The following is a 13611-nucleotide window of genomic DNA, read 5'->3' on the forward strand; positions in this document are numbered from 1 at the left end:
TGACATGGAAGAACATGCAAACTCCATGCACACAGACCCTGAGGCAGGAATCGAACCCAGACCCTGGAGGTGCGAGACCACAGTGATAGCCACTACACAATTGTGCCAGCCTGTTTGAATTAATTGCAAATTCTCTCTTTAGTTTGATTTCTATTTTTACGTCACAGGCGTTGAGATGAGATGTGTGTGAGATGTATCTCATACTGCATCTCACACAGCGTGTATGACTGTGTATGTGACAAATAAAATGAGAAGTGAGAACTGTAAAATGTATAAAAGTTATAAACGATCCTAAAGATGACAAACCTCAAAGTATTACGGTTACTTGGTTACAGATCGGAAGGTCAGTGGTTCGCGCCCCAGCACCGCCAAACTCCCACTGCTGAGCACTTGAGCAACAAACCTACCTGCTCCAGGAACCCTGTGTTCTGACCCCAGCTTCAAATAACTGGGATAAACAAAAGATTAACGCTGGGCTGAAAGGTACTGTAAATGTGACAAATCATTAAATCTTAATCTCTTAATTTTATAAGCATTTATATTCAAAGAGTATAAAAGTCCTCAGGCTGTAGATTTGAGGACAGGAACATGGCTGAGCTCCAGTGTTTAGTGCTTAGGGGTGGAAAGAGCATGAAAGGGAGACAAACACACAGAGATTAGCACAGAAAGCGAGAGGGGTGGACTGCGGCGTGATTGGCTAAGGGGGGATTAAACCCCCCTGTCTGGTTGGCCGAGGCTTAGCCCTTTCCCTTATATGATTCCTTTGTGTGTGTGTGTGTGTGCGGGTATGGACATGGGAGGGGGGATACGGTATACTGTAGGTACACGTATGCACACCAACATATGCTTCTGTGCATGTGTGCGTGTGTGTGTGCGTGCATTGACCATGTGTATGGTATGCTATATACATACTCTAGGGTGTATTCAGTGCGCCATGTGCTTCAGTTAGACCTGTAGCTACACAAGTCCATTAAGAAAGTGTTCAGTGTTGAGCAGAAAGGCACTGGAGACGAGCAGGGACGTGATCTGTGCTTGTGGAAATCTCCAGGAGCAAGTAAGACTTTCTACTTGGCACAATTTAACACATTTAATGAGACTTTTTTTTTTTATATGCATGTATGTGCATGTGTGTGTCTAAGCCATGATTGTGCATGAGTGTATGAGCATGTGGATTCATGTTTTTTGACACCTCCCTCCTCAACACCACACTGCTGATCCGTTTGACAGCTTTTATGCAGTCGTCTGCTTTTTCCCACAGCTCCATCTGTGAGTGTGTGTGTGTGTGTGTGTGTGTGTGGAAATGCGCAGGCGTGAGTGTGAATAGCGCCTTACTGCGGCCCGAAGGAGGCCCACGAGCTGAACAGCAGTGTGGAGTGAAATATTTATGTGACCCGGTGCGCAGAATGCAGATCAGCCGACAGGCCGTTCCTTGGCAGTTCTGCAGATCGCCGAGACCTGCTCCGTTACGGCGTGTGCGAGGGAGGACGTTTAAACGAGTTCCCTGCCTGCCGGAGGCTTCTGCTCGGCCTACAGACTAATAACGATATCTTTCACGAAACCTGCGATAGCTCTGAACGTCGGCCCGCTCTCGACGCGATACGAACCTCTGCTGGTGCTGCGATTTCGCATAAACCATAAGCCCTTAATCCTATCAGACTGTTAAAGAAGCAGGACGCACGGATACGGCTTATTCATTTTCTAAAATTATAACCGAAATGAAGGGTTTGCATTGATGCCCCTGGTTCTGTATCTGTAGTAACAGTTGTTGTGTGTAAGTGCTACAACCTTCTACAGAATATAAAGCTAATAATAAACACTGTGTTGTGAATTAACACAGCAAACATGGAGAAAATAAAATCATGGCATTAAATAGGCTGTGAAATGGGAAAAAAAAACCCACACAACATCATTTATTAATACGAAAGGGCGTTCAAGTCAAACAGGGACTTGTGGTGACATTTCTGCGTTAAAGTGATTGACATTTACAGTACAGCAGGCTTGAAGCACGTTACGGTGACGAGACTCTTAGCCGCAGTAAAAAAATCTAAAACATTTTACAGAATGCCGTCCGTGCGTCAATCCCGGTCTAGAGCCCACTGAACATTCAACAAGTAGATGCTAGTAGACGTTAACTCATATGGGAGTTATTGCCACATGCCACATCCCCCATACAGTCCTGACCTCACTTCAAGCTATTTCCACATGTTTGGGCCATTTAAGGAGTTCCTGGGAGGCCAGCGTACTGAGAAAACTTTCTACCTTGATGATATCCAAGCCCTAGTGGAACACTGGGATAAGCGCATTAGTGTAGTAGAGGGATTATATAAAGAAATAAAGGGAGTTTTTACTTTTAAAAAAGGGAGTTTTTACACCCAGTAACAAGAGAAATAAAGCACTTCAGGACATGCTGTTTTGAAAGATAATCTACCTTGTAGCAAAAGTTCTGTCATGGATCATTTCCAAAGTAGTTTAATTTCCTTGTTTATCATGAAAACGCTGATCTGGTGTAAATGGTGTACTGACTGGCAACAAAACACACCGTCATCTTTCCACGGAACGTTATTTTTCCGGTGAAATTCCAAACTACACAATAAACCCTTTGTATATTTACGTCTAAACTCTGTGCCAAACCTGTCAGCTGTCTGGTGTTTGCTATGGGGAAAGAAACGAAACAGAAAGCAGAGTTATCACCTCTCACTTTATTTCACCATGATGGTAATCAAATCAATATTTCTACTTGGTACCGTACAGGAAATCTCTGGATTACGGAGAGAGTCGAGCTGAAGTCCAATTTGTAGGTAAGTGGAAACAAGTACATTTAGTTCTTATTTAATGTCAATTATTAAAAACGTTTCTTTTAGTATATTTTAGAAACACTTTACAGATAAACTTTAATGCTTTGAATATATCGATACATTACATACACTACTACCACTGATAAAAGAGGACTGTAACGAAAGCAATGCAGAAACAAGGCACAGATCGTTCCCTCTATACAAAGGTACTGTACTACTCAACATAACTGCTCTCCATCACAAGCCATGCGTTCAGGCCTAGTTTAGTGTTTATGGCATTGGACTATGGTACAAAAGATCCCAGGTTCAAACCCCACAACCACCAAGTTGCCACTGTTGGGCCCTTGAGCAAGGCCCTGTAACCCTTACCTGCTCAGATGTACAGTATAATGAGAGTAAATGTAAATCGCCCTGGATGAGAGGGTCTGCCAAATGCCTTGATGCATCATCATCACAGATGGTTCCAGTGCATGGCTTGTTATGGAGACTAAATTTGTATATAGGAAAAGTTACTCTACCAACATGTGCAGTTTGAGTAACCTGTGTCAGTTAATAAAAAAAAAGTTATTCCCACTTTTGCATTACTTTCAGTAAATCCTTTGTAATAATAATAATATTAATAATAATAAGCCTGCAAGATAACAATAGTGATGCTTTGCAAGCACCACTAATAATAATAATGATAATAACACAGTTATAACAAAAGTGGTGTAATATACTGCTGTGCTAAAGAGAGTATGTTTAAGTATACAGTACTGCAAATATGCAGTTCAAAATCTAAAAAAAGAAATAAAGATCAGGATTAAAGGTTAACACTTGCACTGGTTCCATCGATGTCTTGCATCACACAAGGTAAGATAATACACACTATTATGATAACATATCTGCATGATGCTTTTCTTTTAAGGCATGGATAAGAGACTTTTTTTTAACAATATTTTTAGTGTTTCTTTTAAGCTGAAAATGAACATGTAGTGATTCTTTAAGTATATCTGAATGACAGGACATTATCATCAGTGAAGGAGAGGCACACTTGTACAATCTTAATGCACACACACACACGCACGCACACACATACACACATACACACCTTTTATTCCTATATCCAGCCCAGGCTTTACATGTCTCAGAAATGGTTTCTATACATGTACAAGGCTAGACGCCGGGCCAATTTAAAAAAGGGGGAAAAAATGAAAAAGAGAAAGAAAGACACAAGATCAAACAAGGTGCTGGAGATCTGGGGTTTTTGTATGTAAACAAAGAGAGGAAAAAACAGAAATAAGAAAAAAGAGGGAGAAGATGAAAAAAATCCATACACAGGGAAAAACAAAATAAATACCAAACATAAATAAAGAGGAACAAAAGAAATTTAAGCTAAATTTACACTAGTTTTACACTTAATACTGTATTTAAGGCGATGTGGTCTGGTTTAAAATGGCCGACTGCGTCCACGTCTCTTAAGGAGATGCTCAGAATTTTATATATAATAGGCTTCATGGTAGTCAGTTTATTATTATTATTATTATTATTATTATTATTATTATTATAGGTATAATAATAGATATTATAATAATTATTATAAATAATAATAATGATAATAATAATAATAATAATAATAATAATAATAATAATAGCGGCCCAGTGGTTTAGTGGCTAGCACTGTCGCCTTGCACCTCCAGGTCCCGGGTTTGATTCCTCCGGGTTCTCCGATTTCCTCCCAAAGTCTAAAGTCATGCAGATTAGGCTAAATCGTGGCATTAATCGACCGGAGGCCCTTTCACCGTTGTACAAAATGGGAATAAATACAATAGTGATCATTGTTCTCCACAGTCTGTAGCTGGACTACATTACAGAGCTTCCTGGATGAAATAATAATAATGACAACAACAACAACAACAACAATAATAACAATAATAATAATAATAACAATAATAATTGTCTTTAAAAAATAATTTGTCTGTAAATTGGGCATCATTGCCTTTATTCCAACTGTAATTACAATCAGTTTAAGGCCTTGGATTCAAACTGTTCTCTTGAATATCAGAAATGTAATAAATATCTCAGTTCTCAGTAATCAGCTGTTTGTAAAGCTGATTAGCTCCTGGTGACATCAGTGTGAAGAGACAGATGTTAACCAGTCACTGAAAGAGCACTAGCCATTTCCTTATCTCATTCCTCTTGAAGCTGAAAGTGTGTTTGCCGTCCTGTAAACTGTATAGGTACCCCCCCCACACACACACACACACAGTTCCTCGGTCTTATTTAATTATTCGAGATCAACTGCAATTACATGCAGTTACAATGACATTATAAACCTGTCCTGTAGCTTGTACAGTACGTATGTTCTTCGCTCCGCTACAACACCTTCCTTAGCTATTTATTGCATATATTTACCAATGTGGACTTTTCTGGTTGAGTAATATCTTAGGATCAAAGATCACCAGACCACAGACCCTTTTTAGTCAAGAAGCAAAGAACACAGGGTTCATTCAAACACTAATGCTCCTGCTAACTCACACGTCAAGTGTAAAATCATTGGTAAGTAATCACGGAACATTAGTGAATTTTTTTTTTTTTTTTTATAATACATTGTTGTTTATCTAAATAAATAACTTAGATGTTTTTTTCTTAGTGCAATTTTCCTCGTTTTCTGTTAGTGCAGTATAACATTTCTTGTCTGTTTTATTGTTACTTTGTGAATCTGTAAATTTGTAGATTTGTATATTTCCTCCCAAAAATCAGAGTTGACGGTTCAGTGCTGTCCTTCCAGGTTTTGGTTCCTTAGTTGTTTTCTTTGCTTGATGCAGCGCAATAATTTGCAACAGGTCTAATACTGTACCATCCTCCATACCTGCTTCAGTGAAAAGGTGTAGTGAACCTGATGCAGATGTCGCAAAATCAATAAATAAAATAGAAATTTTTAAAACATGAACCGGTTTGGTTTGTCTATCACATCCGATGATGTTTATACCAGCATGTCCATGTCAATTATTCATCAGAAGGCAGCTGATCAGACCTAGCTACAGGGCAAGAGACATCGAATGCTTTTGTGTCCTCTCTGGTCTGATTATCAGACTGATGACTGATGGTGTGTTGAAAAAATGTCGACAAAAAAAAACAGAACGGGCAAAGATGTAGAGTACGTGTTTCCAGGTATATGGATTTAATCAGAAGTGGTGATGTGAAGGCAACATCATATCCTCTTCAAATTGTCTTAATTATAACCGTAGGCTAATGATCAATCATAAGGAATTAAAAGGTATGACAGAGATTTTATACAAAGCCCTGCAGCTACAGAACAGCCTTCAGGGCTTAGACACACAACAAATCTTTAGGTTTAGTTTCTGATAATTAGCTCGTCCCTTAGATAAAGGGGGGATTCCTGGGTAGAGAGTGTTTTGGTAAATTTAGGGATTGGGTATGATCAATCAAATATTTATTCCTACTGTCTTGTTTTTTTTTTCTCTCTCTCTTTCGTCCTATCACCCTTTCCTCTATCTCTGTATCCCTTCCTCTATCAGCCTCTCTTCCTCTTCTCTCTCTTATTTCCTCTCCTTCCTCTCTCAGAATGGTCTGCTGCCTGCTGACGGCTGGTGCTGTTTCTGCAGCTCTCCTTTTCATCTTCTTCTATTGGGTCGTGCCAGCCGTGCAGCGCAATGGCACGTGGGCATTAATGTGGCATGACTTCATAACCGAGCGACTGCACGACACGCTCACACGCTCCACACGCCCTCAGGTGACATGTTTTCATTTTTTACCTTTGTGCAGACGTGACAATTAAAAAAACATTATTTGCCTTTCAGGTTCAGGGTTTTCTCTACACTGGTTTTATTAGTTAGTCTCATGGGCAGATTGTGTTTTAACCGCTGAGTATTATAAATAATGTATTTTTAATTCAATGTGTTGAAGGACATGGAGAGTTCAAAATAGTGTCTAACTCATATACTGTACACCAAGCTATATATACAATATACTCAGCAAAAAAAGAAACTTTTTCAGGACTGTGTATTTCAATAATAATGTTGTAAAAATCCAAATAACTTTACAGATCTTCATTGTAAAGGGTTTAAACAATGTTTTCCATGCATGTTCAATTAACCATAATCAGTTAATTAACATGCACCTGTGGAATGGTCGTTAGGACCTTAACAGCTTACAGAAAGTAGGCATTTAAGGTCACAGTTCTAAAAACGCAGGACACTAAAGAGACTTGTCTACCGCCTGTGAAAAACACCCAAAGAAAGATGCCCAGGGTCCCTACTCATCTGCGTGAACGTGCATTAGGCATGCTGCAGGGAGGCATGAGGACTGCTGATGTGGCTAGGGCAATAAATCGCCATGTCCGCACTGTGAGACGCCTAAGACGGCGCTACAGGGAGACAGGAAGGACGGCTGATCATCCTCGCGGTGGAAGACCACGTGTAACAACACCTGCACAGGATGGGTACATCCGAATATCACACCTGCGTGACAGGTACAGGATGGCCACAACAACTGCCCGAGTCACACCAGGAACACACAATCCCTCCATCAGTGCTCAGACTGTCCGCAATAGGCAGTCCATGAGGAGGAGATGCACTGCAGTACTTCAAGCAGCGGGTGGCCACACCAGATACTGACTGGTACTTTTGATTTTGAGCCTCCCTTCATTCAGGGACACATTGTGAAACATTTTTAGTTTATGTCTTATAGTGTTGACTCTTTAGTGTTTATACAAATATTTAAACATTAAGTTTACTGAAAGTAAAAACAGTTGAAAGTCAGAGAACGGTTCTTTTTTTGCAGAGTATATATATATATATATATATATATATTATTATTTAAAGCGCACCTTATAAGTGGCACAATGCCAATATTGTACAGATGTATATGTACGGTACTATTTGAACTTAGATGCTTAACAAAATTTTGTTGCTGAGCTATGCACTGACAGTACATTCTATCTATCTATCTATCTGTCTATCTATCTATCTATCCATCCCACTGCATTCTGATCCTATTTTCTCTTATTGTCCAATTCCATCTCATTCCATTTTAAATACCAACCATCTGATCATTCTTTCTGTTCCAGTCAAAACATTTCCCTTACATTCTCCCGTTTCTTTTATACCATCTTATGGCAATTCATCCTATCCAGTTTTATTGCTTCTTATTTCCACCCATTCCTTTCGATTCAGCATCACTCGCATCACCATTCCTTTTCATTTCCATCTCATTCCATTGAGTTTAGAGGTATAAATCTGCCCTCCTAACTTTCTGAAATGATTGTGTAACCGCAGCGCATGCTGAAGGCAGTGCAGAAGAACGCCACTAAAGGAAATCCCGAAAGCGTCATCTCCGCCATCGACTATTTCTGCAAGCACTCGGAATGGGCCATGAACGTGGGCGATGAGAAAGGTGAACTCATCCACCAGTCTTTCTATTGTTCCTCTGCCTGTTTCTCTCTCTATCTCTCGCTCTCTCCCTTATCATGAACTCAGCTACTGGTCACCTTCTGTTGGATTTAAGTCTCTCCTCTCCATCCATCTGTCACTTTGTTTCCTGCTCTTGAGTGAAAGTCCTTGGGGCTGCTCATGCTCATGACTGTGATGACGTGATGGCGTTCGTCCGCCTGCTGGGTCAATGACTTCTCCACATGGCTGCACAAACACACACACACACAACCAAAGAGAAAGAGAGAGAGAGAGAGAGGAGATGTAAAAGGAGCTTTTTATTATTTTGTCTGATCTAATAAAACTCAGTGGTGAGAGACATGTGATATGTGTGTTTCATAAAAAAGCACTCATTTTATTCTTTATTATTTCTCCTCGCCATGTATGAGATGAGAAAATGACGGCATCAGTATTACGCTGGTTAGGAAAGGGAAGTTTTAATAGGAAACCACCTGCATTATCAATTATGACTGGAACAATGAGACGAGATCATGATGAACCCCGGTGGTAAAACGCGTTGGAACTGATTAATAGCTGATTAATAATCAATGGTGCAGACCTGACTGGCTGTTAAATGATGCAGAAAGACCATTAATGAAGTTTCGATTGTGACGTTCACCACTCAATTACATCTCTTAATGATATTTAAGTGTAGCTGCCAATGTACAGTATGTGTGTGTGTTTATTGTGCCTGTTCAGGCTCCATTTTGGACTCGGTGGTGACTGAGGTGAACCCCAGCACGGTTCTGGAGCTGGGTACGTACTGCGGGTATTCCATAGTGAGGATCGCCCGCCTGCTGTCCCCCGGCACCAAACTCATCACCGTGGAATTTAACCCGGCCTCCGCCGCCGTCGCCAGGCAGATCATCGCCTACGCTGGTCTACAAGACAAGGTGTGTGTGTGTGTGAGAGAGAGAGATTGCTAGTCAATGTGAAAGTTTTCTTAGCATCCATAAAACAAACAAAAAAAAAAAACCAGAGACTGGGAATATAATGAACACATTTATAGTGACACATTCTAAATAATCCTAAATAATCATATCAATCAGTAATCATTAAACAGAAACCATAAAAACTATGAAGGCCAATGTCAAAATATAATTCGCAACACATAAAAGTTACTACTAAGCGAGCGGAGTCGTGTGCCACTAGGGGGCAGACCTGTTAGAACCTCATTGTGATGGTCCTTCGCATACTGTAGGACTCAACCTGGCATGAGAGCTGAGGGGCTTGACAGGCGCACAAAGTCCTCAAGGGTGAGAGGTGATGCCATACACTAATGCATGGCAAACTAGAAGCCAGGGTGTGGAGCTAACACAATGTTATTGACGCTAGTGTGTACAGCACACGTGCAGCCGAGACAAGCATGAAAAGCTAGACAAGCTAGGGTGTGCTCATAGCCTAGAGGCAAGAAGATCACAATGTTCTCAAGGCCAGCCAGTGGTGCCAGAGAAATGTCCTCAGTGTCAATGGGTGTTGCTGGGGTTGACTAATTCGGGATTAGAAGGACATTGTTCTTGCATAACATGGCATAACTCTGTGTCATCATGTTTTGACATGGTTAATGTAGCATAACTCCTTCTTGCAACAAGGTGTAAATCTAGATCACCGGAGTATAACTTTTGATGAATAGGACATTACTTAGACTGAGCCCTGGTGTGGGAGTCATCTCTACCGATCTTATCCTGGAGCTCTGTGCAGGAGGCCACCCTATCGACTTCACATTTAATCTCTGTGCTGTCAAATTCACTCCTGGAGCTCGGTGTAGGGAGCTCCACTGTATCGACTTCACCCTGTAGGGCTTTCTCTCCAGGCTTCGGGCATTGCATGCTAAAGACCTCCATGGGGAACTCAATGCCACCATACAGAGCCAGCATCAGCCACTCTTTACTCTGGGGAAACGATATAGTCCTAAAACTCCTGGCTAAGTGTTATGCTTATCCTCCCGTTAGCCTGCTGCATCTTCGTGTCAGTTGGGTATTCTCTACCTCCAGGTAGTCAAGGAGTTGAGGATGTACTTTAATTTACAAACACAACATTAATTATAGTGGAAACCATACTGATTTATTCAGTCCACACATATAAACTTGGCACTACAGTACGCAGGATGCCATTCCTAATGTAACCCTCCTATTTTTATTCAAGCTTAGGACCAGCACTGCATCCAGTGGGGGTTTGGGCATGGGCTAGGATTTAAACCCAGGCCTTTCACGTGGCAGGCGAAACACCCACCACTGAGCCACCAGTGCTCATAAGCAGGCTTTTAGCTTTTAGCATTAATCCTAAATAACCCTAATCATTGCTAAACAAAACCCTGTTGACCCAGCATACGGTAAACGCAATGAAAATGTTCTTAACCCAATACCCATGGAACATGCAGCCCAAATCGCCATATTAATCAAACCTAACTGAAAACTCATATAAAAAGGAACTAGGTACCAAGAACCAAGGCCCAATTCCCGATTGAAAAAAATCAGTACACAGCGGGTAAAGCTGCAAATCACTAGGGGGCAACCCTTAATTACTCACTAACTCATTGTCTATACCGCTTTATCCTGTATACAGGGTCCTGGGGGACCTAGTGCACGAGGTAGGATACACCCTACTTCGTAAGAGGGTTGGCAATCCATCGCAGGACACACACACACACACACACTTGGGAACGCCAGTTAGCCTAAATTGCATGTCTTTGGACTGTGTAAAGAAACCGGAGAACCCGGAAGAAACCCGCCAAGCACAGGGAGAACATGCAAACTCCATGCACACAGACCAGATGCAGGAATTAAACCAAAACGCTGGAGATACAGGGCGAGATTGCCAGCCACCAAGCCACCCCTTATAATGATATGATTCTATAATATCAAGCACGTGGATGGAGAGCTTTGCAGTTTCTTTGTAATTACCTTAAAAATTTACAACGTTCAATAACATGCAGTCACAGGGAAATAATAAATTTTAGGCTGATAAAGAAAATATCTGTAAACACACTGTTATCTGTTATCTTCCTGCTTAAAGCTCACCTCCAAGTGTTTTATTCCCTACATAAAGCACGGTCGTATTCTGAGTTATAAATGTCTGTAATTATACCCTGTCACAATCTGGTGTGTTTTATGGCCACCTGTAGAGACTTGTAAAAGTTTTTATTGGCCAGCCATCTTAACGGGATTTACTTGTAAGGTAGGATTAAAATGACAGATGGACCTACTGTTGATAAGCATATAAAAAAAATGGAAGAGATTGGTGGTTTCTTGGTGCAGTATTCATTTCCACCCGTTTATTTATCTTTCGCAGGTGACTCTAGTCGAGGGCTCGTCAGCGGATCTGATCCCACAAATAAAGGAGCGCTTCGGCATCACTACTTTTGACTTCATTTTCCTTGACCACTGGAAGGACCGCTACCTACCTGACATTAAGCTGCTTGAGGTGAGAGACATACAACATACAGCGCTCATTTAAATTAAATGATGTAGATTAAACTAAAAAACTAGGACCAGTTGTTTTACTGCAACAGGCTGCAAAGGCTAAAGATACGATTTCAAAGCTGGTTGTTTATTTTACAACCTCAGCAGCGACCTCATTTCCCCTCTCGTCTGTTCCAACCACTCAGGATTCAGGATCAGCAGTGTACCAAATCCTACTAAAACCGAACAGAAACTGGTCCGGTTCAGGGACTGAACTGAAAATGAGAAGCAAAAACTTGTTTAAAATTTAAATTAAAGAGTACTATATATAACCAAACGTCCACTAAAAGGAGCATTTTGCACCATTAACTCCAGACACTGGCTATTCTCAGTCATTCAGATGTACATTATACCCCTTTAAGGAGAAAAATGCAACCCTGGAGGATGTAACTATCAGGAATTTACTGTACCTACGTCCCTCAGACTGAAGAAGCCACTCGGATGAGTAGTGAAACATTTCTACCTCATAAGGAATGAATGAATCAGCTTCCAGATATACTCGTAATAGAAAAGTAATCAATGCTCAAGTACATTACTTTCATATAACACCCTTTCCAAAAGCCTTTTATTTCCTTTTAAAGCATGGCAACTTACTGAACTTGCTGAACTGAGTAATGAACTCGATGGTGGAGCGTCCATAGAACAAGTTCCTTTTATACGTATCTTCCATTAGCAGTTCTATACAGTCATTCCTTCACCATCCTCTTTTTTTCCTCCTTAAATGACCTTTCTGTTAGTAAACTGATTAATGATCAATATGGCTATTTAAGCTCTGTGTTTCTCAGATTTAGCTTTACATCTAAACTTTTCAATCTGAGTGCTGGCACTGGAGACTCCTTACAATGAATAATGAATAAATTGATGAATGAATAATGAATCTTGAAAATTTGATAGAAAAAGTTAAGAGTTACTATAGAACCAAGTGTGTTAATATAAACCTGAGCCTTGTCTTGCAGACTGTTAGAGCTGCTGTTATGAAGGAAGGAGCAAAAAAAATGAGTAAAGCAGAACTGCAATGCTGAAATATTTTTCTGCATCATTACAGGAGTGCGGTTTGCTCAGGAAGGGCTCTGTGCTGCTGGCAGACAATGTTATTTGTCCTGGAACGCCGGAGTACCTGGAGTACGTGCGAAAAAGCCCTCGCTACGAGAGCAGATACTATCCTTCCCACCTGGAGTACACCAAAGTGGAGGACGGCCTGGAAAAGTCGATCTTCTTGGGATAAAAGCTGTTTCCAACAACAACAACAACAACAACAACAACAATGATCTATAATTAATTACATTCTGGTGTAGGGAATTGGCTGCTTATTAAAAAAACATTATCAGTGTTTGATCTTAACATTTACTAAAATAAAACTGCATTAATTTGTGTGCACGAAAAAAACAAGTAAATATACTTTATATCATACAGACACTTACACTGCCTGGCCAGAAAAAAAGGGCTTATTCAATATCAATGGCTCTGGAATAGGGTCAGTCTGGTCTCATCAGACCACATGAGCTTTTTCCTTTGCTCCAAACTGTATTTCTGATTAGTCTCACTGATACGTGGTTTTCTTATTAGTGATGGGAAGTTTGGATCATTTGAGAGCCTCAGTTCTTTAAATCTCATCCATCAAAATGAACAAATCTTTTTTTGACTCATTTAGTTCATTTCGTTCTTTTGATCAGAAATAAAATAAAATGCTACTTTTGTTAATTTGGCTATAGTTCCAGTAGTGAAAATATTACAGTGCATAAATCAGCACGTTATGATAAACAGAATGAGCAGCTCACCTCTCATATCTTATGAGATACAAATAGTTTGTTCTTTTGTCAAGTGACTCTCATAGACGCTATGCAGTGCATTACACAGGAAACGGAATTGAGTGGTTCTTCTCATGAGTCTTCCAGTTCGAGTCGTTCATTCTTTTGAATCTAT

The 13611-nt window shown here is 40.4% G+C and overlaps 1 protein-coding gene across 2 annotated transcripts; it reads left to right on the forward strand.

Annotated features, from left to right (window-relative positions):
• The first annotated feature begins 807 nt into the window (after window positions 1-807).
• comta (catechol-O-methyltransferase a) lies at window positions 808-13077 on the forward strand. 2 transcript variants are annotated; one of them, XM_053503431.1, is made up of 6 exons: window positions 808-1054; window positions 6317-6531; window positions 8075-8192; window positions 8927-9120; window positions 11519-11650; window positions 12734-13077. In XM_053503431.1, exons 2-6 carry the CDS (start codon window positions 6364-6366, stop codon window positions 12911-12913), a joined length of 792 nt encoding a protein of 263 aa, XP_053359406.1. In that variant the 5' UTR covers window positions 808-1054; window positions 6317-6363; the 3' UTR covers window positions 12914-13077. The 2 variants fall into 2 exon arrangements, with proteins under 2 accessions (XP_053359406.1, XP_053359407.1); XM_053503432.1 differs by having other exon boundaries at window positions 6363-6531.
• The last annotated feature ends 534 nt before the right edge of the window (window positions 13078-13611 follow it).

The sequence above is a fragment of the Clarias gariepinus genome, chromosome 9, assembly GCF_024256425.1.
Source record: "Clarias gariepinus isolate MV-2021 ecotype Netherlands chromosome 9, CGAR_prim_01v2, whole genome shotgun sequence".
NCBI classification, from domain to species: Eukaryota; Metazoa; Chordata; class Actinopteri; order Siluriformes; family Clariidae; genus Clarias; species Clarias gariepinus.

Excerpts from the sequence above, each read along its gene's own strand:
- comta (XM_053503431.1), top strand. The coding sequence starts at position 6,364 with ATGGTCTGCTGCCTGCTGACGGCTGGTGCTGTTTCTGCAGCTCTCCTT. Across the intron at positions 6,532-8,074 it reads CACGCTCCACACGCCCTCAG|CGCATGCTGAAGGCAGTGCA; the intron begins GTGACATGTTTT and ends GTGTAACCGCAG. Across the intron at positions 11,651-12,733 it reads CTGACATTAAGCTGCTTGAG|GAGTGCGGTTTGCTCAGGAA; the intron begins GTGAGAGACATA and ends GCATCATTACAG.